General features: G+C 37.0%; 1 protein-coding gene across 1 annotated transcript in view; it reads left to right on the top strand.

Annotated features, from left to right (window-relative positions):
- Positions 1-24,244, top strand: part of BRINP3 (BMP/retinoic acid inducible neural specific 3) — a 103,699-nt gene that overhangs the window by 12,168 nt on the left and 67,287 nt on the right. Inside the window, exon 2 of the mRNA XM_073796180.1 lies at positions 1,104-1,326. Within this exon, the coding sequence (XP_073652281.1) occupies positions 1,104-1,326 (223 nt within the window). The remainder of the gene's footprint in view (positions 1-1,103; positions 1,327-24,244) is intronic.

Below are 24,244 nucleotides of genomic sequence, written 5' to 3' on the forward strand. Positions count from 1 at the left end.
TCTTATCACCCCAAACAGAAATTCTATAGCTATTATGCAAAAACTTCCCATCTGCTCTTCCCCCATCCCCTGGTAAATTCTAATCTATTTTCTGTCTCAATGAACTTGAACATTCTAAATATTTTATATAAGTGGAATCATACAATACTTGTCCTTTGTTCTCAGGCTTATTTCACTTTTAGCATGATATTTTGAAGGTTCATCCATGTTGTAGCATGCATCAGAACTTCATTTTTATGGCTCAGTAATATTCTATTTTAGGTATATACCACACTTGGTAGAGCCATTCATCTATTGATGAATAGTTGGGTTGTTTCTCTCTTTTGGCTCTTCTGTGTTGAGATAATTAATAGACCTTTCAGATGATTATTTTATTGTAGTGTCAACTTTTGTTCCTACTGTTAGTTACTTAGACATTTGAAAAGAAAATAATTTAGACATAATAATTATTGACACACACAAAAAGCCAATACTGGAGCTTTAAATTCTTTTTTATTTTTTTCTCTTAATTATACAGTTAGGTTTTAAACTGTTGTTTTAACAAATTGAAATGTGGTCAGTTACTAAGGGAACAACCAGAGTACATCATTGAATATTATATTTTACACTATAAAAGTTTCCTCTTTTTCCTTAAACAATATAATAATTTAGTAATGATAATATATATATATATACTGATTTAATGAAATTTTCTGAGAATATTTATTTAATGAACAATACTTGGAACAAATTATTAATACTGTTGCCAAAAATGAAAGCTAGATTAATGACCACTACCTATGGGAAAAACTTCAGTATCATCAAATTCAAATACCATCGAAAGGAGAATGTGGAAAAATTAAGTTCACCTTAAACTTTCTGCCCCCATTATTTGCTGTAGCACGATTCTTTTAATTATCTTTTTCTGTGAATGTTCTTTCTTGAGGGGAACAAAAAAAGAAAACAATCCTAAAGCATAAAAAAATTTCCTTCTTGCCATTAATTTGCTACACAGAAAATAATAGATTGTATTCTTTTTTAACATTAACATACTAAATGTGTTTTGGGGAAAAGGGAAAATAATTATTTTATTATTAAAGTGTTGAATTTTGACATTTTTTCAGATGAATTCAAGTTCTTTATGAAAAGGCTACCCATGAATTATTTCCTCAACACATCTACCATAATGCATTTGTGGACAATGGACTCTAATTTTCAGCGCCGCTATGAACAACTGGAGAACAGCATGAAGCAACTTTTCCTAAAGGCACAGAAAATTGTACACAAGCTCTTTAGCCTTAGCAAGAGATGTCATAAACAACCCCTCATCAGCTTGCCAAGACAAAGGTAAGACATGTAACAATGTAGACAACTGAGGACAGCTCTATTGATTTTCTGAATGTAGATGTGGTAATATATATAACGCAATGTTATTTATATTATTAGAGATAATCAGAAAACAACATGTAGTCTTAAGTCTCATAATAATTAATTGTAGTTATTTTCCAAAGTAATAGTACAATGAGAGCACATACAATATTTTCTTTTTTTTAACTTTTCTTTTACTATCAGAATCAATAAATTTTTCTAACTTGTTGCGCATGGTAGTCAACTGATAATTGTATCACAGTGAACATAAAAACACAAAGACTTACAGTTACATTGTAAGCCTAGGAACTAAGCAGGAATAAAAAGTGAAATTTCTTAAGATTTTCAAATAAAAGAATTTTAATTTTTAAATTCTTTAAAAGAATTTTAATTTTTTCTTTGTGTTTTCTTTGTGTTCAGAAAACCATAAAACTCATTCTACATGACTCTGTGAAAATTGATGGGAAAGTTTCAAACAATTTTTATGAATGTTGACAGACTATTAAAATATTTGTGCCTGAACTGATCTAGGGAAGCACGAGTTTTAGATTTGCTAGTTTAAGATGTGTTGACCAGTCAGTACAATAAAAATTTGCATGTATTTAGTAGAAGTCAGGTTGAAAATACATAAAATGAAAAGCTAAGGACAAATTTAGGACAAAATCATAAGAAAGTATGCATTTGTACCAGTATCTCTATTATAAAATACTTGAAGTTTGACCTGATGCTTAAATCATTAAGAAATCTGTAATTACAGATTTCTTTCACAAAAAAAACCCAAACAACTGAGTCTACACATTTTTAAAATTCGATTTCAAAATAAATTATTGGAATTTTTTTACAAGTCATTGCATTTTAGCATATTCAAATTTATGCAACCATCACCACAATCTAAGCTGAGAACATTGCCACTGTCCCCAAAAAACCTCAGTCTGTCCCCATACTCCACACCCATCCCTGCTATTTGTCTCTATAGATTTGTCTAATCTACTAACTGTCCTCATAGATTTGCCTGTTTTGGACATTTCATACCATATGTGGTCTTTTGTTACTGGCTTCTTTCACTTAGCATAGTGCTTTCTGGTTCACCTATGTTGTAGCATGTATCAGTAGTATGTGTATATCACATTTTACTTATCAGTTAATCGTTTGATGGACACAGGTTGTTTCCACTTTTTGGCTAATATAAATAATGTGCTGTCAACATTCATGTGCTTTTTTTTAAATGTGGACATACGTTTTCAATTTTCTTGGATATGTATCTATGAGCAGAATTGACTATTCAGAAGATAATTCTATATTTAACATTTTGAGGACCTGCCAAACTGTTTTCCAAAATGGCCGTACTATTTTATATTTCCACCAACCATGAGTGACAGCTCCCATGACTCCATATTCTCACCAACACTTTTTTCTTTTTTTTTGCGGTACGCGGGCCTCTCACTGCTGTGGCCTCTCCCGCTGCGGAGCACAGGCTCCGGACACGCAGGCTCAGTGGCCATGGCTTACGGGCCCAGCCGCTCCGCGGCATGTGGGATGTTCCCGGACTGGGGCACGAACCCGTGTCCCCTGCATGGCAGGCGAACTCTCAACCACTGTGCCACCAGGGAAACCCACCAACAGTTTTTATTATCTGACCTTTTGATTATAGTCATCCAAGTGGATGTGAAGTGGCATCTTCCTGTGATTTTAATTTATATCTCTCCAGCGACTAAAGATGTTAAACATCTTTTCATGTGTTTATTGCCCATTGTGTATATTCTTTGGAGAGATATCTATTTGAATTTTCTTCACTCATTTTTTGTTTGTTTTTTATTTGCATTAAGTTGTAAGTTATGTATTTTGATGCCAGTTCCTTATCAGTAGTATGATATATAAATATCTCCTTCCAGTCTTTTCACTTTCTTATCCATCTCTTCTCCCCACCTGTCTGTCTGTCTGGTCAGTCTAGCCCAAAAGTTTGTCAATTTTGTTTCTTTTCAAAACATTAACTTTTAGTTTTCTTTATATTCTCTATTATTTTTCTCCTTTTTATTTGACTTTTCCACTGTGATTATTATTATTTCTTTTCTTCTATTTGCTTTGTGTGTACTGTAATTTTCTTTTTCTAGTTTCATAGAGAGAAAAGGTGGGTTATGGACTTGAGAGCTTTCATTTTTTTTTTAATATAGGCTTTCACTGCTATAAATTTCTCTGCAAGCACTGGTATTAAGATTTGTTATTTTATGCATCCTGTAAGTTTTCTTATTCCTTCCATGCATAGGATATTTTTTATATATCTGCCTGCATACTTCAAGGAAATATTCCTTAACAGAGAATTATGGCTGGAGAAAGACACTGTTACTTTATGCTCTGTGTGGGTTAAATAGAGTTTGTAAACCACTGAAATAGATGGTTCTACCCTCAAACGTAATGGTTCTACCCTCAAAATAGATGGTTCTACCCTCAAACCACTGAAATAGATGGTTCTACCCTCAAACGAAATACAATAGAATGGGATGGAAGCAAATTGATGAGTTTGCTTATAAACTTGTTGACTTTAAGTGTTCTTTCAATCACATTCAACTGGAGCTGGATATGTATGTCTGAAGCTCAGGGGAGATTTGAGAGAGTAAGATGGCAAACATCAGTGCACGTGAAACCATAAGATCTGAATGTAATACCGTGGGAAATATGTAGACAGAATCTGAGGATATGTTTAAGGAATGAGTGGAGAAATGGAAACTGAAACTGAAACAAATAGTGGGGTAAAATATATCAAAAGAGACATTAATTTCTATTAAAATAAAAATTAAATATTCAAATATGTCATTAGAGTGCAAGATTTTTAAGAAAAATATGAAATAATTCAAGTTGGATATTACAGAATAAATAAATAGGCAGCATAAAATAAAGATGCATTATTTGGAACAAAATTCACTAAATGATAGAAATAAATATTTGTTTTCCAAAACTTTTGAACTAAATAAATCAAAGATCGCCAAAGGGACTTCCCTGGTGGCGCAGTGGTTGAGGGTCCGCTTGCCGATGCAGGGGACGCGGGTTCGTGCCCCGGTCCGGGAGGATCCCGCGTGCCGCGGGGCGGCTGGACCTGTGGGCCGTGGCCGCTGGGCCTGCGCGTCCGGAGCCTGTGCTCCGCAACGGGGGAGGCCGCAGCGGTGAGAGGCCCGCGTATCACAAAAAAAAAAAAAGATCGCCAAAGGCTTTTCTTGACTTTCTTTTTTAAATTTAGCTTAATTACTATGTTGGTTATTACTCATCACACACAGTAAAAAAAAATACAGACTTCTTGCTAGATGAAAGATTTTTATTGAATTTGGATTTTTTTCCCCAGAACGTTTACAGGAATGTGAGATTTTTGTTCCTGTTTTGCTTTTTATTTTTCCCATTTTAATAGAATAATATAAAATTACATTAGGACAACAAAAAGATATGTATTAGAGTTTGTTAGTAGAATACAGTGGAAAAGAGGCTGGAAATTTGTAGGGTGTGTTTTCAGAAAGTTTTGAAAGAGAAAGTGGGTAAGCAATATCAGTGACTCACTTCTAGCAGAAATTCTGGTTTTTTACCCTGTCTTTATAGAATTTTTTCAGCTATTCTCTTGAATTCATCTAACCCTAAGAACTGGTTTTCAATATCTGATATTTTAAAGTCTGGAAAAATAAACAAAAACAAACTAAAATGAAACCTGCAAAGTACGCCTCCATTAACATTGTTTCTTAACACTTCCTATATAATGCGGGTCAGTTGAAGTTTTTCTTTATAATGTACAGTGTAATTCTTTCTTTCTGGTAAAGCGTGTGGCCCTCTATCCAAATAGCAAGTCTGCACTGCTACCACTATCCCTCTCATGAATTCGCGTGACATCAAAATCCTTTTTCTTACCGAAGTAAATTCCAAAGCCTGTGATAATCTTGTTTCTTTGAGGTAGTCAACTTTTGTTGCTATTCTAAAATTTTTGAGATAAGTAAAAATGACATATTCATTTCATTAGAGAAAAATATTTGTAACAATTATTGAGAAGTAATTAGGTAGTGTTCCTATAAAGTGCCTCAACTATACTATTTTGTACTGTCATGTCTTATTCACAGAGCAGCCAAGGGTCCATAGAAATATTACATTTAAAGGTCTGTTGGTAAAGGCTTAACAACAAACTCTTTAGGGGAGAAAAACACCTGACTTATAGAATTTACTAGTTCTTGTAGTATAAATATTTCCACCATGGTCAATTTCAAGCTAGCAATGTGCTGTCACGGCACGTGGAGTTGGGCAGGTCTGCACAGTTGGTTCTCCTGAGGCAGTGCATGTGGCTGCAGTAAACCACTAAAAATTTATTAAAACATTTTTACAAAGTTATCTCTTCTTCCTTAACAATGGAAAGTGAGATAGGATGAAATCACTTCTCTAACGTCACAAAGAAGAATGAGTTTAGGTCTATTTCATTCTTTATCTGAGAGCTATGTCATGTACTTCTTATATATGCTCTATGACAGGAGTTAGAAATTGGCATATAGGCCAAATCCAGCCCTCACCAGTTTTTGTATCAGCCTGTGAGGCAAGGATGTTTTTTTATATTTTAAATTGTTGAAAAAAATCAAAAGGAGAATAATATTTTTGATTGATGAAGATGTATGGAATTCATATTAAAATGTGCATAAATGAAATAGCCATGCTTATATATTTACATATTGTCTGTGGCCACTTTCACACCCTAATGGCAGTTAGTTGCCACAGACAGCACGGTCCTGAAACGCTACAATATTTGTTACCTGGCTCCAACAGAAAAATTTTGTCAACCTGTGCTCTAATATAATATATATTCTCTGTCTTTAAAAATGTTATCAAGTGTTTTAAAGGTATTTAACTTGTATATCGTTGAAATGTTTTATATTATAAATACACTTTATGTTAAAGAAAGAATATTATTACTTTAGTCTCCATCATATGGAAACCTTATACAACCAGACTGAATCCTGAGTCCCGAGTATTTGTGGAGTAATACTATCTTACTAATAATAACATATATAATTATATATATATATAAATACATACACATGTGCATACATTATATTATATATTATATGCATACATTATATATAGATCTATACATTATATATAAACTTTAATATATAATATATATATCAATACATATATATGCACATGTATATGTACTTTAACATAACAACCATAGGAATAGTCTAAAACCCTATATATCAAAATGATTTTAGTTGAAGTGCCATTTCAAGCTGATCTCCAAATGCAGATTTGCATTATTTCATGGAGTCAGACAAATTTCCCATCTCTCTCCTCATGATCTCCTCCAATTCTAGTCCAATTCAAAATGATACTATGATCATGAACTAAGAGGAAGAACAAAGAAAATGAACACTTGAGGAGAAGGAGGTTGAAAGACTGAACAGTATCTGTGGGTAGGGGAGGATAAAGTCTGGGAATGCTGAAATAAACTATGGGAATATTTAACATGTTTGGGAAGGATTGCCCTGCCCACTGGAACTCTGAAAACATGAGACGCAGGCAGAATTTTAAGACATCTGAATGCTTAGTTATCTGCTAGAGCTCCTAGAGTCAACTCTCACATTCACAGACAGCAAGTGCTCAATACATATTTGATAAGTGCTCTGTGATATTTTTCTTAATACTTTAGTTCAACCTCTGAACACACACAGCAATGAATTATTACTTTATGTAAAATGTTTTCCACTCTACATAAATTGGATCATCTGTTACAATATGCATATCATGTTCTATTTTTTTTTTTTTTTTTTTTGCGGTACGCGGGTCTCTCACTGTTGTGGCCTCTCCCGTTGCGGAGCACAGGCTCCGGACGCGCAGGCTCAGCGGCCATGGCTCACGGGCTCAGCCGCTCCGCGGCATGTGGGATCTTCCCAGACCGGGGCACGAACCCGCGTCCCCTGCATCGGCAGGCGGACTCTTAACCACTGCGCCACCAGGGAAGCCCCATGTTCTATTTTGTTTCTCCATTAAACAGGTGAATGCCGTCCCCCATTCCTTCAAATGGACCTGAGACAGTGTCTTTGTCTCTTCAGGCTGCTCTTCACAAAAAATGCCACAGACTGGGTGGCTCACAAACAACAGTTCACAATTCTGAAGATTCAAGTCCAAGATCTAGGTGCCATCGTGGTGGGGTTCTGGTGAAGAACACTAATCTCATTCAAGAGGGCTCCATCCTCATGACCTAAGCACCTCCCAAAGACCCCACCTCCTAATAGCATCATCTTTGGGGGTTAGGATTCCAATACATAAATTTTGGGGGGACACAGTATTCATATTGTAGCAGACAGGGTTGGTCTCTATTAGTAAGACCTTGAGATGTGAGGGTGAGAAGACTAGCCAGCCATTTCTTTTGTGCAGGCATCCTGTCCATGGTGGATGACAATGAAGCTGGCAGGTAGACCCAATATGAGACAGAGAATTCAGGTATCATTCAAACCTCTGCTTTCATTTGACTTCTAGATCCAGTGTACTTCTTGTTCTGAGGTTTTGTTATTCAACTTTTCCTTCTCTAACTCAGACATGACCCTTTTTGTCCCATATGCGTCATCAAGCAGTTACCACTCTATTATGCATACAAGAAAAATAGATATTTTAACATTTTCATGGGGAGAAATCCTTGTGAATGATGTTTCCCAATATCTGACATACAGGAATGATGTATAAAAATCCTTTTAAATCATATTTTTCCCTTCGTTCTTTTTCATCCCTTTTCAGCCTATTTTCTTTCTTCCTGTCCTCCTTTGCTGAATATCCAAACATTTTCCCTCTTTATTGACCCTCATTCTCTTCAATATGTCCCCTCTTTACTGAAATCTTTCTATAAACTTTTTTATTTCAGATGATTTAGTGCTCCTGGAATCCCAATTTACAATTTCTCACTAATCTTCTGCAAAATAGTGCCTCTTCACCTTAAACTTTCCTTTTTAATACATTCAAACACATGAGATACTGCATCTGATTATCTTTCCAATAAATTAGTTAATTGGAGTTGGTTTCCTTCACTTGTAAAATCTAACATATAAATAGATATCAATCTAGATGATATGAAAGAGCTAATAAAAATCTGTTTCCATTTTGAATATGTCCTGGAAGCAGTAATAATGAAGTATGAACATGTGATTTTCCTGTGGTAATAAATATCCTCAACATGGCATAAAACTTACTTGAGACAGAGGAGGACTCTCAAAGTCTAGTACAGTAAATATGTTTGCTTTTTTCTTTGTTTTGATAGTTAATTTTATCGAAGTCTGTGTATTATTAGTGTAAATATAATCATCAAATTCACCATTATTACACAATGTTGAGAGAGGCAATTTGGGAGACTATTGGCCTGGGGATGCGAACAATGAAAAAGCATAAGTTGTTGCCAAGTCTTAATGTACATTATATAAACTAATAAAGAACTATAAATACATAACATTAGGGCTTCCCTGGTGGCGCAGTGGTTGAGAGTCTGCCTGCCGATGCAGGGGACATGGGTTCATGCCCCGGTCCGGGAAGATCCCACGTGCCGCAGAGCCATGGCCGCTGAGCCTGCGCGTCCGGAGCCTGTGCTCCGCAACGGGAGAAGCCACAACAGTGAGAGGCCCGCGTACCGAAAAAAAAAAAAAAACACATAACATTAAAAGCAACAATATAAGGTAAATGTAGCTGTTAAACATTGGAAAAAATCACATTTTATTTGGTACATGAACAAAATCGAAATCTGTGAAGATAAATTATAACTTCCTAATTTATAAACAATAGAAATACAGAAATGAGAAGAATTTTAAGTCATTATCAGGATATTTTTAAGTAGTTTTGAGTATTCAAAAAAGTGACCAGGGTTTATAATTCTTATCTTGTATTTATAAAATATATAATCTCAGCAAACAAAAAATATTAATTTTTTTGTTTCTTTAATAATGAACAGAAATAAACTTTGGTTATATTATATGCGATATTACAGTATTTATTCCTAGAAAGAATGGACTAAACATGCTTTAAAGAGGCATTTATACATAAGAAGCATTTTGTAGGCTACTGCTAGCTTGAGCAAGAATAATGATAGGGTTATAGATACTATTCCCTTAACAAAAAAAAAGGAAAGTTTGGGGTGGAGGTGTATTTCAACTCTCCCATTTTAATGACCTTAAATTTCATTCTTTAAGAGTCACTCTACAAAGTGAGTTCAGTGTAGTTTTTTCCTGTTATTTTAGCGGCAAATCTTCTAGCTGAAATTCTCTATGATGACCTTGACCAGAAGTTATCAACTGTTTGGTCTCAGGACCTTTTCAAACACATAAAAATTATTAAGAAACCCAAAGAGCTTTTGTGTATGGAAGTTGTAAATCTATATATGTATGTATGTACATGGAAGTCTGTATTTACCATAGTAAAAATTAAAACTAAGAGCTTTTAAAATATGTACTTATTAATACAATTTAAAGAACAATAAGCAAGCTCATTACATATTAACATATAGGACATTTAAACTTTAATGATTTTTGCACATTTCCTTAATATTTGGCTTAAGCTAATTGAATTTGCATTGCTGTTTCTGCATGTAATCTGTTGCAAACTGTAGTTTTGTAGCTTCACACAGTTTTACTGGAGAAATGAGAATTGCAGTGCCCTTTTTGAATAATTGTGGATATTATTCTTAGATACTACACCAAAATTCAACAAGTGGGAGATTCTTATAAGTCAGTTGTAATACAGAATCTAAAACCCTGCAATGAACATATTAAAGTCTATTACATTAAATTATTTAGTCTGATTTGTACCTCAGATGGATCTTCTACCCATGCATAGAAAATCATGTGTTAGTCATTTGAAAAATACTGGTTCACTCAACTATGAAGATCTCCTAAATGTTGATGCATATCATTATATAATAACAAAAAAAACACCTCATTCCTTAATATCATCATTGGATTCATAAGAAAAGTCTTTAGATATTGGGAAGCTGTTAGTCTCTTAGTGGCAGATACAAGTTTTCCAAATTTCTAATTTTCACTTGAAAGCTAGAATTTTAACATTGCCCTTAAATATATCAGTTTGTCATGAAGTGAGAGATTTATTTGTTTTCAGTTTTGATAACAGATCTGCCAAATATCCAAGTCTGAATAACCAGAGTTGGTCTGTCATCATACTCTCAAGTAAAAATAGTTGCCAGAAAAACATTGGTTACCTCAGGTTGCAACTGAGACAACTGCACGAGTGCTGTTGCTCAAGGCAACCACTGTAGTTCAGTGTGCAGCACAAGTGCACTATTCATGTGCCCATTTGGTTTTGACATGACTTGTACTGAAAATTGAGATATAATAAACTTGTTTTTACTGCCTCACCAGGAACATTTTAAAACCAAATATACTTTCTTTTTGTCCTACAAGCATGTAGCCAAAAAGAATATATATCTACTAGTACATTCATGATTTGTGCTAAGTTTCTTGCAGTAGCTTACCCACCATTGTTTTTGACACCATCAATGCAAAAGTCAACAGAATGCAAAAAAAAAATAACATCTTGGTATTTCTGCGCAAATACTTCTTTTCACTTTGTACACACCTTACAGGATCTTACTTTGCTTTCCCACTTCCCACTCACCCACACCAAAGGGCTAGTGGACCACTCTTTGAGAAAGCCACTCTAGGTCAATTTCAACTCCTTATAATGTTACTGAACCAAACTTGGATCTGCTCTCCAATATGCAGTAGAGCCAATCTACTGACACAGGGTAGTGGTGAAGGAAAGGGCAGCGTTTATTGCAGGGCCAATCAAGGAGAACAGGCGCTCGTGCTCAAAAGACCTGAACTTCCCAATGGCTTTCAGAGAAGAGGTTTTAAAGGCAGTGTGAGGGAGGGAGGGGGCTGCAGGGTGCGTGATCAGCTCGTGCACAATTCTATGCTTGGTTGGCATCAAAGTGAAGTTTCTAGCATCATCAACCTTCTGGTTTCAACCAGCCTAGAGTCTATGTTTCGCAGTCAGCAGTTTTCATCTCGTGGGGTTCTGCTTCCTATAAAAACAACTTAGGAATGTGTGTCAGGCCTTTATCTGTATCTTTCAGGGAACTGGGAGTTCAGTGATTCTGCTCTGTGGTGGATTTATAGTCTAGATTGTTACAAGTTTCCTGGCTCAACAGCTATTCCTTGTTTCTACATCTTCACATTTCCCAATCATTAACATTTGAGCCAGCCTTTAGAGACTCAGGGGAGGCCTGGGAGACTAAAGCAAAAGCCTTTCACTTCAAAGGGTAGGGACACAGGAGCTTGTATATGGTTTCATAAGGACCTAATAGACCTAGAAGACAAATTGTGGGGCTATCATAGAGGTTACATCCCTTCTTCCTTTAATTCTCTTTCTTTCATAATGCAACCCCTGGTTTTAGCAAAGCACATGCTGTACCACCCCTCTCAGTTTCCCTTGAACCCAGGATGGATACCGAATGGATGTAAGTGGAAGGAATGCATGAAACTTCTGAATTGGATCCTTAAAAAAAGAAGAATGCATGCCATCTACACTCTCATCTTCTCCCTGGCTAAAATGCAAATGTGATGGCTAGAACTAAAAATTATGACGTGAAAAAACATATTAAGATATGTAAAGCCTGATCTCTTTGAAATTAGCATATCAGTCCTTGATTGTTTATGTTTGCACTCTTATTTGAGAGAGGATGAAATTGCAGTTTTTCTGAGCCAGTATTATTTGGCTTATGTTACTAGCCAAACTTGCATCCCAACTAATGAAAGTACCTTACTGTATGGCCTCCAAAATCCTTTAATATTGCAGAATTTGTGATTTAATTAAAAATAGCACTTATATATTAATACAAGTGAATATGCTGAGAGCAATTTTATATGAAACTGTATGGAAAAGTCAGCATATTAATTTTCCTTATATTTCTATATTACATAGTAATTTTTTATTATTTTTTGTGTTTCAATCACTCCAATGACTCACAGGCATATGCTAGGTAATAATGAATCAGTAAATTTAAAAAGTTTAATATAATATTCAGATATCTTCAATGTGTTATTGAGAAATGTAAAAAATAGAGGAACTATAAAGTACCCAGCACATGGAAGGTGCTTAAATAATTATTATTTAATATTTACAAAGTAAAAAACATCATATTTTTAATCTACAGGTCAATTCTAATGTAGTGAATTTTCTGCAAAATGTGTTTTCATGTGTTTCATAGTCAAAATAAAATTTGTCATAAGGATAATGGCATAAATGCTGTAAGAAACACATTGTTCTTTGTACAGGATAACTCATATGTGACTGGATTCTTATTCAAGGGAGCCAGAGAGATGAATTCAAGGAAAGAAAAAAAAGAAAAAAAAAATAGTTGGTATGCTCCAATCTCCTGGGTACTGGGCCACTTCCAAACAAATTTCACAATAGGCAGATTTGTTCTTTCTATCATGCTATTTCCTTTCACCTAACTCTTGGAGTGACCTGTGTTTCAGTTCTCATGGCTCTAAAATGTCCTTATCTTGTAACTGTAATGTTTCTATTTGACCTTCAGCCCAGAGCTCATTTCATGATTTTTTGGTTTATTAGATCTTGCTAGATGTTAGTTGAAAATAATTCTTCTAAAGCAAATTCATACTTAGGTATAAAAAGCTATTTGTGATTTTTTAAATCAATTATATACTAGTCATAGAAGTCTTCAGCCTTAGGCAGAGTAAAAAAATAATATTAAAACAAAATAAAAACCTGTGGGATTATTGTGTTGTGCTTGCCCTTCTTTTTTTTTTTTTTTTCCTCTTGGATAAAAGATTATGTGGAGCAATCAGAGGGCTTGTCACCTTGAAATTTTGCCTAGAGAATGCTGTCTACAACCCACAGTCTATACAGGAAAGTGATCCAAATTCTTTTTAGACAGTTGCTTTCAATAATATTAACAGAATCAAAAGGCTCTGCTCCTTTTGGAAATTCTGTGGACTTACGTGTATGTGTTTATTTGTATGTGTGTGAGAATAGTGCAAAATGACAGGTCATCAGTTCATTATACGTTTTAAGTAAAAGTCTTATAATGTTGTCTTATCCTTCTTTTAAATTTGTTTATTCTCTGACCTGAGGAAAAGAAAGCCAAAAGACAAGGGAAATAGTCTTGAGTATACAGATATTCCAAATAAGAGAGATTTGTTCCTTTTTGTTTTCATGTGGTTTACTGTGCAGATGTCATTTCAATACCTCCTACTCCATCTTCATGGCATTAAAACAGTCTTCCAAGAAAGATTGCATGTCACTCCCAAGTACTTTTCCCCCTGTAACTCAGTGGGGTTGCTGGCTTAAATAGTCAGATTTGAGAACAGTAACAATTTGGACGGCTCCAGAGAACTACCATGACACTTCAGTTAACTTTCTTGAAAGGAAAGTCCTATTCATAGAATCTTGGAAATAAAGTCCATAGTGTGCAAGATTAGGATGCCCATTTCCCAGGGCTATTTAGAGTGAGTACCACTTCGTTTAAACAATCAGAATCAGTTCCTTATTTGACATTGCCCACAGGTTCATGCCACAGAGGGTACTTGGAAGCCTCTGCTCTTGGAAGCCTTCATTTTCTCCTCACTAAGCAGCTGACGATAATCCTTCATTGTGTTCCACTAAAAACTTGCATTTTGTGAGATATTAATGTTTGTTTTCTAAAATAAATACATAACACATACTTTTTTTTAAAGAGCCATGGTCAAGCAAATTCGGAGACTGTAATTACTATAAATTTTGTTGGAAATCTACAATGTATATATGCATACAAGTGCTCTACAATGTCTTACAATTAGAAAAAAAAAGTAGATTTGTTTAAACATCGATTTTTCCAGAACAAACTTTTTGCTTCCTAGAATACCTGTTACCTTCTCGAAGTATACACTTGGAAAACACTGTGCCACCATTTTTAATCCAATATTTACAGCTTCTAGAATTGTCCGCAGTTATAATGCAATCACCTTGATAGCCATAAAATATTTGCTGAAGATGATTTTAGAAGAGTTTTGTTTTCTTAGCTTCTTTTTTTTTTTTTTTTTTTTTTTTTTTTTTGTGGTACGCGGGCGTCTCACTGTTGTGGCCTCTCCCGTTGCGGAGCACAGGCTCCGGACGCGCAGGCTCAGCGGCCACGGCTCACGGGCCCAGCCGCTCCGCGGCATGTGGGATCTTCCCAGACCGGGGCACGAACCCGTGTCCCCTGCATCGGCAGGCGGACTCTCAACCACTGCGCCACCAGGGAAGCCCTTCTCAGCTTCTTAGATGATTTCTGAGTGCTAGGTACCAATGCTTGGCAAATAATTATTTTAATTACTTTCTCAGAAAGACTTGGAGGTTACACTACCTTATTTCTGTAACGGAATTACTTGATCTGGTACTACAAATTAAATGCTAATTTATTTACTAAAACACACATTTGTCACATTTCTTTTTTATAACCTTGAACTCTGTGATTTTCATCCCAATATTTTGCATGAGATGGAAGGTTACATTAAATAAAAACCTTCCTGTGATGATTAATTGGTACATGAAGTTACATCTCAGAGGAAAAAAAAATGTTATGGAGAACAAGGAAATAAACTGAATATTTGTTGACAGCATATTAACTATCAATTATTAACCATATATGGACCACAAAGTGAGAATCAATACAGATTTAAGGACACTAATGTCTCTCTAAATCTTACACTGTTATTGACAATAAAATTCTTAGAAGAGATACACATTCAATTTTTTAAAATATTTAAATCAGTGTTGAGGATCAGTCTCATTTCTACTTGAATCACTTCTAAACAATTTTACTTATTTTATGGAAGAAATGGGTATATGTTTACTTGCCAAAATAAATAGGAATCTGAACATCATCCACTACTGAGATGCTGTGGTGGCTTTATTATCTCAAATACGAAGCCCATCTTTTAAATCAGAATTATTATGTTATCCATGAAACTCTCCTCCTGAATATTCCCCCATTAAAATGTTGTAGCCAGAAGTAAACATAATGATGTAGGTGTGATCTGACTAACTTAGAGTAGAATAGAATTTCCGAACGTCTTATTCTGTAAAAAATATAATAGTATATGCATAAGAGAGGAATAACACTCAGTTTTCTCATATTATATGAAAGTTGGTTTTTATACAAATAATATTGGAGGCTTCAATGTGTGTAGATAAAATAGGTTATGTCAAAACTGTCACTCGTAAATGTATCAATAAGATAGTATTTGTCCTAAATTCTTTCCCATTAATTTGGTAACACCTTGTAGAGGCAGTGTGCAATCTTTAAACTTATAAACTTCATGCTGAGGACAAAAAACCAAACCAAAACAAAACAAAAATCAAATAGCTTTCCTTTCATCATTATTTTGTTCCATGTATTCCTCACATGTATATGTATGTATCTGTGTTTATGTATACACACACAGGTATGCATATATATAGCAAGTAATTGTAATGGTATATAACCAAAACCCGGAGTTCCTTTCCTTGAGCATTAAAGTAAGATACTATTTTCTAAAAACAAATGGCTTTATGAATCAAGGATGGGAAAACTAAATATTACAAAGCTATATTACCAGCTTAAATCCCTTACACTGGAAAAGAAAACAAAAAATAAATAAACAAAAACTTTGAATCACTTCATTTGAGCAACCTCAAAAATCAATGCTAGTTAAAATCAAAATCCCCTATCTCACAATTCAGATGCACTTCAGACAGCGACAAATAGAACAACACAAAAGAACGCTGATGTGACAAAAGAACACAGGAGAAAATGAAGATCAGTTTGTTGTGGTTGTTCTGTTAAACCCAGCAGGAAGACTTCATGTAGGTTTCTAAAAGGAAACAAAAAAGATCAAGTCCGAGGTATTATCTTTTATTGAGCTGAAGTAAAATTAGTTCATATAAGCTGTAAACAAATCTAAAAGCAAAATAGTAAGAATATAAAAGAAAGCTTACCAATTTTAATATATACATACACACATGTATATATATATATCCTCATATTATGCTAAACACACACACACATACAAGTTGACAGTGTATTAAAAGCATAAGGAGGAAAATACATGACTATGAGCTAAATACATGACTTTTGTTTCATAACCTCATCAAAATTCCTATTGAAATGAACAGAATATCACTACTTGAAGTTATGGAATCATTCAATTAATATGGAGAGATTTTTGAAAGATATACTGCAAGAAACAAATAGGAATGAGGTTAAAGCTGATCAATTCACAATATACCACATCCAAGTGAAAGAGTGACCTAAGTAGCAAACAAAGGAGACATAGCCTTTATTGCAGGGCCACAGAAATAGCGTGATAAAGGGTGATGGTTCCAGGGTTGACTTGCTATTGAGAGCTGTCATAATTAGCTAACATGTATTAAACACAGATTCCTCGTCAAACTCTTTTAAGTGCTTTACCTGTTTTTGCTCATTTAATACAATGTTACAAGGTAGTTAATGTTATTACCCTAAAATTACAATTGAGTAAAACTGAAGTTTAGATAATCTAAACAATTTGCCTAAGATTGCTCAACTGGTATCAAAAAGATTACTCAACTAGTGATGGCAGAGTTAGGATCCAAACTCAGGCACTTTGGCTACAGAGCTTGGGTTCTTAATACCACCGCCATGGTATTTGGTGCTTCCCAAATTTGCCATGTTTGTTAAAAGAAGGTTCCCAGTTCCTGCTCATCCCTCATTGCTAAGGAATTTGAGAGGATATTAAAAACGTGCAGAAGCATAAAGTCATGAAATGGAATCCTCAGAAAATAAGAAAGGTTTTGAAGGATTAAAAAAATATGATCATTAAATTGAAGACTAAAACAAAGGCAGCGAACTGTTAGAGAAAACTGAATTGCTTTATTAGAAGAAAATCTTAAGAAACTAATCCATAACAGCAAATAAAGAATGGAGAGATGTAATTTATGGAGGAAAAGAGAAAAGTACATGAAGAGCATGGAGAATGCATAATAGAATTTCCATAAGGAGAAAACTAATAGCTATTTGAGAAGAAAAAGAGAGAGAGAGAGCTTTTCTTGTAAGACCTGAATCTGGATGAGAAAAGGACAGAGCACCAAGCAAAATTTATAAAGAAGGATGGCGCTGTGTTGTGATTTCTGAGTTAACGTCAGTCATTTTTAGCTAGTCCATTTCAGTTCTTCTTAGTTCATCAAAGCATTTAAAGATGTGACACATTTTAAAAGCCAGCCTATCGTGTGCATGGACTCAAAAGAAAAGACAGAGGTGTGCACTCAGTCATCTTCATGTCACATGCTGTCTTCAAGGATGACCACCACGGCATCTGTCTGTCACAGATCAAGGCTTCTTCATCTCTGGATGGGATACCTGAAGGCAGACACAGCTAGTGACTCTTCCTGGATCAGTTTGGCTTCTTGAATTCCTATCATTCTTGCCCTAGAGAGAACCAGAGGAACAGAGCATCTTGACAGGATCCCATGTAGTTTATGCATATAAAGCCGAATGCAGCAAGCCAATCTGTAACCACGAGAGGGAAGCTGACTCCTAGCTTGTCTTCTTTTTCCAAGACTGTGACAGCAAAAGAGTTTTTATTTTTCTTCACTGAAAATGTAACTAAGTGTGCATGAAAAAATAATTTAATATACAGTGCTAAATACTAAAGTATGGAAGATCAATCAATGGTGTTTTGCGAGGAAAAATACTGACTGAAGAATTTTAGGCTTTGTCAAGTGATTTCCTATATAAGAGGAAAACAAAAAGACATTGCATTATGCAGTGCCTCAGATATTATAATCTCTAAATATTTCTTCTGAAAATATTACTTTTTAAGTCACGATATTAATAGAATAATTAATTTTTAAAAGTACATAAAATTGTTCCTAAAAAAAATATCCTTATTAGATATAATTATATAAAAATTATCCTTATTAGATATACTACCAAGAAAAGAATGTCTGCTATTGCTTTTATTACTTACTCTTGTTTAGGAACTTATGTTAGTAAAATAAAACTTAAATATGTAATTAACAAAAATAGAGATATTAGTATTTAAGAAGGTACGATTATTAGTTGTAGGTGGCATAATTATTTATCTGGAAAGCCTCCAGAGAATCAATTAGATCAGAAAACAAAACAAAACCTAAACAACCTTAAACAAATTAGTTACAAAATAAGAAAATAAAAAAATCAGTAGCCTACGAAATGAGCAAAACCAGTGACAAAATAGAAAAGAAGACTACATTCACAAGAATGTCAAAGTATATAATATAACTAAGGAAATAAGCTAAAACAAAACTATTTAGGATATTAAGGAAAATTATGAACAAATGGAGAGCTTAGTCATGTTTTTGAATAGGAAAAAATCTTATAAAGATATTATTTTTTCTTCAAATTAATATATGCAATTTAATGCATATTAATCAAAATTTATCTGAAAAAAACAAGTAAGGGAAAGTGGTAAATTATATTTTAAAGGGGGATAATGATAGTAGACAAGCATCGCTAGATATTAAGATCTATTATAAAGAAATAAGATAGGTTTGAGCATGGGGCGGGGCCTACATGGGGCAACGTTCAAGCGTGGGGCGGAGTCTTTGCTTAGTACCTGCAAGGAAGTGAGAGGCGGCAGGTCGAAAGGAGGGCCTCTGGAGTGTGGAGTTCCGGAGTTTGGAGGTAGGACCCTGGATGGGGGTGTAGGTGCGGGGCTTGGGTTCTGCGCCGCAGGAGGGAGGCTCCGAGGATTAGGCCTGGGAGCCCAACAGTCTCCCCGGTGCCTATGTGGACAGGGAAAGCGCTGGCCGCGTTTCCTTCCGTTGCTCCGCGCCCCTCCCCCACCGTCTCCCCCAGGGTCTCCCCTGTCGCCGCTTGACCCCTAGCCGTGGGTGGATCCCGCTGGGTGCAGGAACTCCTCCCCTCCCGCAGCCACCCCTCAGGGGTCCGGGTCCCGGAGGTCCGGCCTTTACTTTTGCTCGCCCTTCCCTCCCTCCCACTCCCTTAGGACCCGCGCGGCTGGAGAGGGCCTAGGTGGGCAGAGGATCAAGCCTGGGATCTCAGCAGGTTCCTTGGGGCCCAAGTGGGCAGGGGAAACCTGGCCATGCTCCCTTTTGATCCTCTTCCCTCCCAGTGGTTCCCCCATTTGCCCCTTCGGGTGTGGGATCCGTTCCCCTCCCGCAGCCGCCCCTCAGGGGCACAAGCCCTGTTCTCCTCCCCCTTCACTCCCCCCACGCCCTACCTGGGGTTCCTGCCATCCCCTTAGGTGTCCGTCATCCCCCACCGGTGCCTGGTAGGTGCCCTAGTTGTGAGGAGACGCGAATTCCACGTCCTCCTAGTCCGCCATCTTGACTCCGCCTGATGGATGACTTTTGACCAAATGAATCAGTGTTGGGGAAGATTGATATTGTTGAATTCAAAAGGTGGCAAAGATGCTGTGCCTTACTTAGGGAATATTTTAGAGCATCTGAGGGTCTGACCAGCTGGAGTCTGATAGCACAAGGGGAAGCTGAGAAGGGAAGAGAGGTGTTCTTATCTCTCCCAGGGCCTGGCGGCAAAGCCCTTCACTATGTCTGTAAGTGCTTGATGCCATTCCTCATCTTGATTTCAAATTGATTCTTTACTTTGCACCAGTTAGACATAGCGTGTTAGCCGCCCAGCACGATACCAGTTGTCTTCCAGCACTTCCAGCTGACTTGCAATTATCTTCACCTGGCTTTTAAAGAGGCATTTGAGAAGGAAATTCACTGTAAAGAGAAGGAAAGGGTCTCTCCATTTTTTTCCCATGACTGATGTCAATAAAAATGGTACCTCAGGGCTTCCCTGGTGGCGCAGTGGTTGAGAGTCCACCTGCCGATGCAGGGGACACGGGTTCGTGCCCCGGTCCGGGAAGATTCCACATGCCGCGGAGCGGCTAGGCCGTGAGCCATGGCCGCTGAGCCTGCGCGTCCGGAGCCTGTGCTCCGCAACGGGAGAGGCCACAACAGTGAGAGACCCGCGTACTGCAAAAAAAAAAAAAAAAAAAAATGGTACCTCAAAGTAACTTCATCCCGCTTTGCAGCCTCAGTTCAATTCAGTATGCATTTATGGAGGTCATTCTCTGTGTGGAACACTGTGATAGAGACTCTCAGAATCTCAAAGATAAATGAGTACTAAGCCTTGTCTTCCAGATGGAAACATGGGAGCAGACACTAAGACATGTTGCATAAAAAGAGAACACTGGAGTCTCTACTGTCTAATCACTATCCACAGTTAGATCATGTGAAGTTTCATCACTTTGACCTTAGACACATATCTTACCATCCTCTTATTTTATATGGGTGTAGCCACAGATTAAAAACGTGAAAGATAGAGTGGTTTGTGCTATAACTATATGCTAAGTCCTCTGAATCCTGCTGTGGTGGCATGAGAAATCATATTAGTGTTTTAGAATACAAGGTTTGAAATATCAGGAACTATGAATGATGGAAAGCTACAAACACTTTCATTTTGTAAGGTAGGGGTATCCTGATGTTATCTTAGGTCTAAGGGTGCAGTATCTAGAACTCTTAAAGTTTCCCCCTCTTAAAGGATCTTTCAGATCAGCAAACATTTGTGGAACACCTACTATGTGCTACCTGTTTAGCTGGGTCCAGGGAGTAGGTACTAAGATAATTAATAGACATTTCCTGCCTTGAAGGAGTTTTCAACCTTGTGAAGGGTGCACAAATGTACAATTTCAATAACTAATGTTGGGAAGTTAGGCAGAGAAGTACACAGTATACTATCCTAGCAGGAAAGGGCAGTGCATAGCCCAGGCAGAGGGTTTGAAAGGCTCCCTAAAGAAGCAGCTGCTCTTCTAAGCCTTGAAGTTTGTTCAGGTGAAGAAAGGTTTGAAGGGAAGCCCAGGTACAGGGAGAAGACAAGCCATGGAGGATTGAAGTATGCGGTGTTTGGGGGGAACCTAGTTTAGTTTTTTAGAATTAAGTGCAAGTCAGGACATAGTGGATGCCGCTGGAAAGGTAAGACAGGTCAGGCTTAAAAAGGTTTGGGTACCATGGTAAGAAGTTTACGTCCCCTCATAAGGGAGCTGCACTGAAAGTCACTGGGATTGCAACTTAGGGAACAGGGTTAAATGGAGCAAGGCAGGGGCTGGGAAAATGGGGAGCCCAGTTCAGGAGGCTACAGCTGATGATTTTGATGGTGTGAGCTAGGATGTGACACTAAAGGCGAAGGAAATGGTAAAATTTCAGAGTTGGAAATTGATTAGGTGTGACTATTGGGGAAGAAGAGGGAGTCTAATGACTGAAATTTGGTGCTTGGATGACAGGGTGGATGGTGGTATCATTTACAGGCACTGGAAAGAGAAGAGAAGAGAAGATTAGGGCAGGGGAAGAGAAGTCCACATGGGGATACGTGTTGAATTTGAGGCACCTATCAGATGACTGAGGGAGATGCCAAACAGGATATTAGACGTACAAGTCTAAAGTTCAGAGGAGAGACTAGGGCTGGAAATACAAGCAGAAAACTTGTCTTCTAATTCTCCTGTCTTAGATCAGAGCTTGGGAAGTAGTAAGGAAGTAAAAATTACGAGTTTAAGGCTGACAGCTGGGGGGCCATAGGGTAGAGCTATTTGCTACAGGAAAGAAGAGTAAAGAAAATCTTTTAAGATTGTCTGTGCCTTAGATTCTGCAGTACAGAAAAAAACACTTTAGACCAGGACAGGAGTTGGCTGTTAATCCCAGCCTGAAAGCACTTTTTTTTTCCACTACCTATTTTTGGTGTCCTTCAGTTTATTTTTAGACACCACTGGAATTAACTTTGGAGAATCTTCTCTTGAGGTTTACCCAGGGGAAGGTGACCTGGATAGTGAACTATCTAGAAATCGTTTCATATGAGAATTGATTTAAATACTTGCAGATATTCATCCAGGAGAAACACACACAGGCACAGACACACACACACACAGATATGTGCATACATAATAAAAGGCATCCTCCAAATATTTAAAGGGCCATCACATAGAAGAAACAATTGATTTATTGAACATATCTCCAGCAGATCAATGAATGGAAGCTACACCCAGGTAGGGTTAGCATTTACTCGGTAAATAATTATTAAGGACCTACGTTTAGTAGGCAGTGTTTCTAGGTACAGGTACAGGGATCTAATGAGAAACATGGTAGATAAAGTCCCTTTTCTCCTGAAGTCCATATTCTAGTGATAAGGAGACAGATAATCAACAAGATAAATGGCTTTAGATACAGGTAAGAACTATGAGGAAAGGAGTACATACGAAGAGAGAGTGTGGCCAAGTGGGGGAGCACATGGTGGGGGACACACTCCTTAGATTGGCTGCTGGGGAAGACCTTCCAAGGAAGTGACATACTGAGATCAGAATGACAAGAAGCCAGTCTTAGGAAGAGCTTTCTGGGCAGGGTGAACATCAAGTGAAAGGCTAAAACTCAGGGTTGAGCCTGGGCTCTTGAGGACAAGAAGGTAGGCCAGTGTGGCTGAAGGAAGGTGAATGGAGAATGGGGTATCAGATGAATTCAGATAGGTAGACAGAGAAAACCCATACAGAGTCTCTTTGGGTTTTTTTTTTTTTTTTTTCCAAGTGTGATGGGAGACTATGTATTGTGTAAGTTTGGGACAGGATTTGTTCAGGAAGTAAAATGATCGAAATTATATTTTAAATGATCACTCTGGCCATTAGGCATAGAATGGAGTGTGGGAGAGTTGATGCTATAGCAGAATTCCAGGGGACAAAAGACAGTAGCTTGAAGCAAGGTGTTAATACTGTAGAAAGAGAAAAATGGGTGGATTCCAGAAATTTAAAATTTCTATTTCATTTAAAAGTAGAAATGGCAGGAGCTGCTGATGAATTAAATGTTGGGGGGAGGTGTCATTGAAGAAAAGGGATAATTAAGGATGACTCTTGGGTTTTTTGCTAAAATACTCAGTTGGATGGTACTGCCCTTTATTAAGATGGGGAAATACTGAGAGGAGCAAATTGTGGACAATAAACAGGGTTAAGAGTTATGGTTTGGATATATTCTGTTAAAATCCCAATTTGACGCTGAAGTGGATATATCATATAGAAAGTTAGATACATGAGTCTGGAGCTCACAAGAGAGGTCATGGCTGGAGAAACAAAGATTGGAAGTCATCATCACATAGATGGGACTTGAGCCGTGGGACTAGGGATAGAAGGAAATAAAAGAGGCCCCCAAACTGAGCTTTGGGGGCTTTCAATATTTAGAGCTCAGTTAGAGAAGGCAGAGTCAGTAAAAAGGGTGGCTAATGAGATAAGAGACAAACCTGGAGAGGGTAGAATAATGAAAATCAACAGAAGAAAGTATGTGAAGAAAAAGTCATTCCATTTAAGGAAAATTCCATGAAAATCAGATATTTCCCTACCATGGAAGGAATCTCACAGTCCCCTGTTGAGACCTTACTGTTCCATCTCTCTCCCCCTCTGGATGATGAAAACAACTTAACTTTACCAGCAGGCAAAGATCACCCATGCCAGGACTGATGCTGAAGAAGGGACAGAGAGACATTTATTGGTCGTTCAAGGCGTGGCCTATGGGCAGTCTTGTTAGATACATTACTGTGCCCTTGGAGACTCTTCCCTAATGCTGGGTCCCTGCCTTGTTCTCAGGTCTCAGGAATATTTTTCTTGTCTATTTCAGGGCTCTACCATCCAGGTAGATTCTAATTCTTGCTGTCAGACCTCACCACCAGCACCACCTCTATGATGGTCTCAGTTCTCAAGTCCTTCCACCCATGTGGGAAGTTATAACCATGGTAATTATAACTGTGGTAACTTCCTGTTATAGACCAACTCTCAAACTCACTTCCATGTGTCTTGTAAAACCAGAATCTTAACCTTTGCCCAGCACCACAGATCTTTCTAGATCCCACCAC

This window comes from Tursiops truncatus, chromosome 1 (genome assembly GCF_011762595.2).
Source record: "Tursiops truncatus isolate mTurTru1 chromosome 1, mTurTru1.mat.Y, whole genome shotgun sequence".
In the NCBI taxonomy this organism is placed as follows: Eukaryota; Metazoa; Chordata; class Mammalia; order Artiodactyla; family Delphinidae; genus Tursiops; species Tursiops truncatus.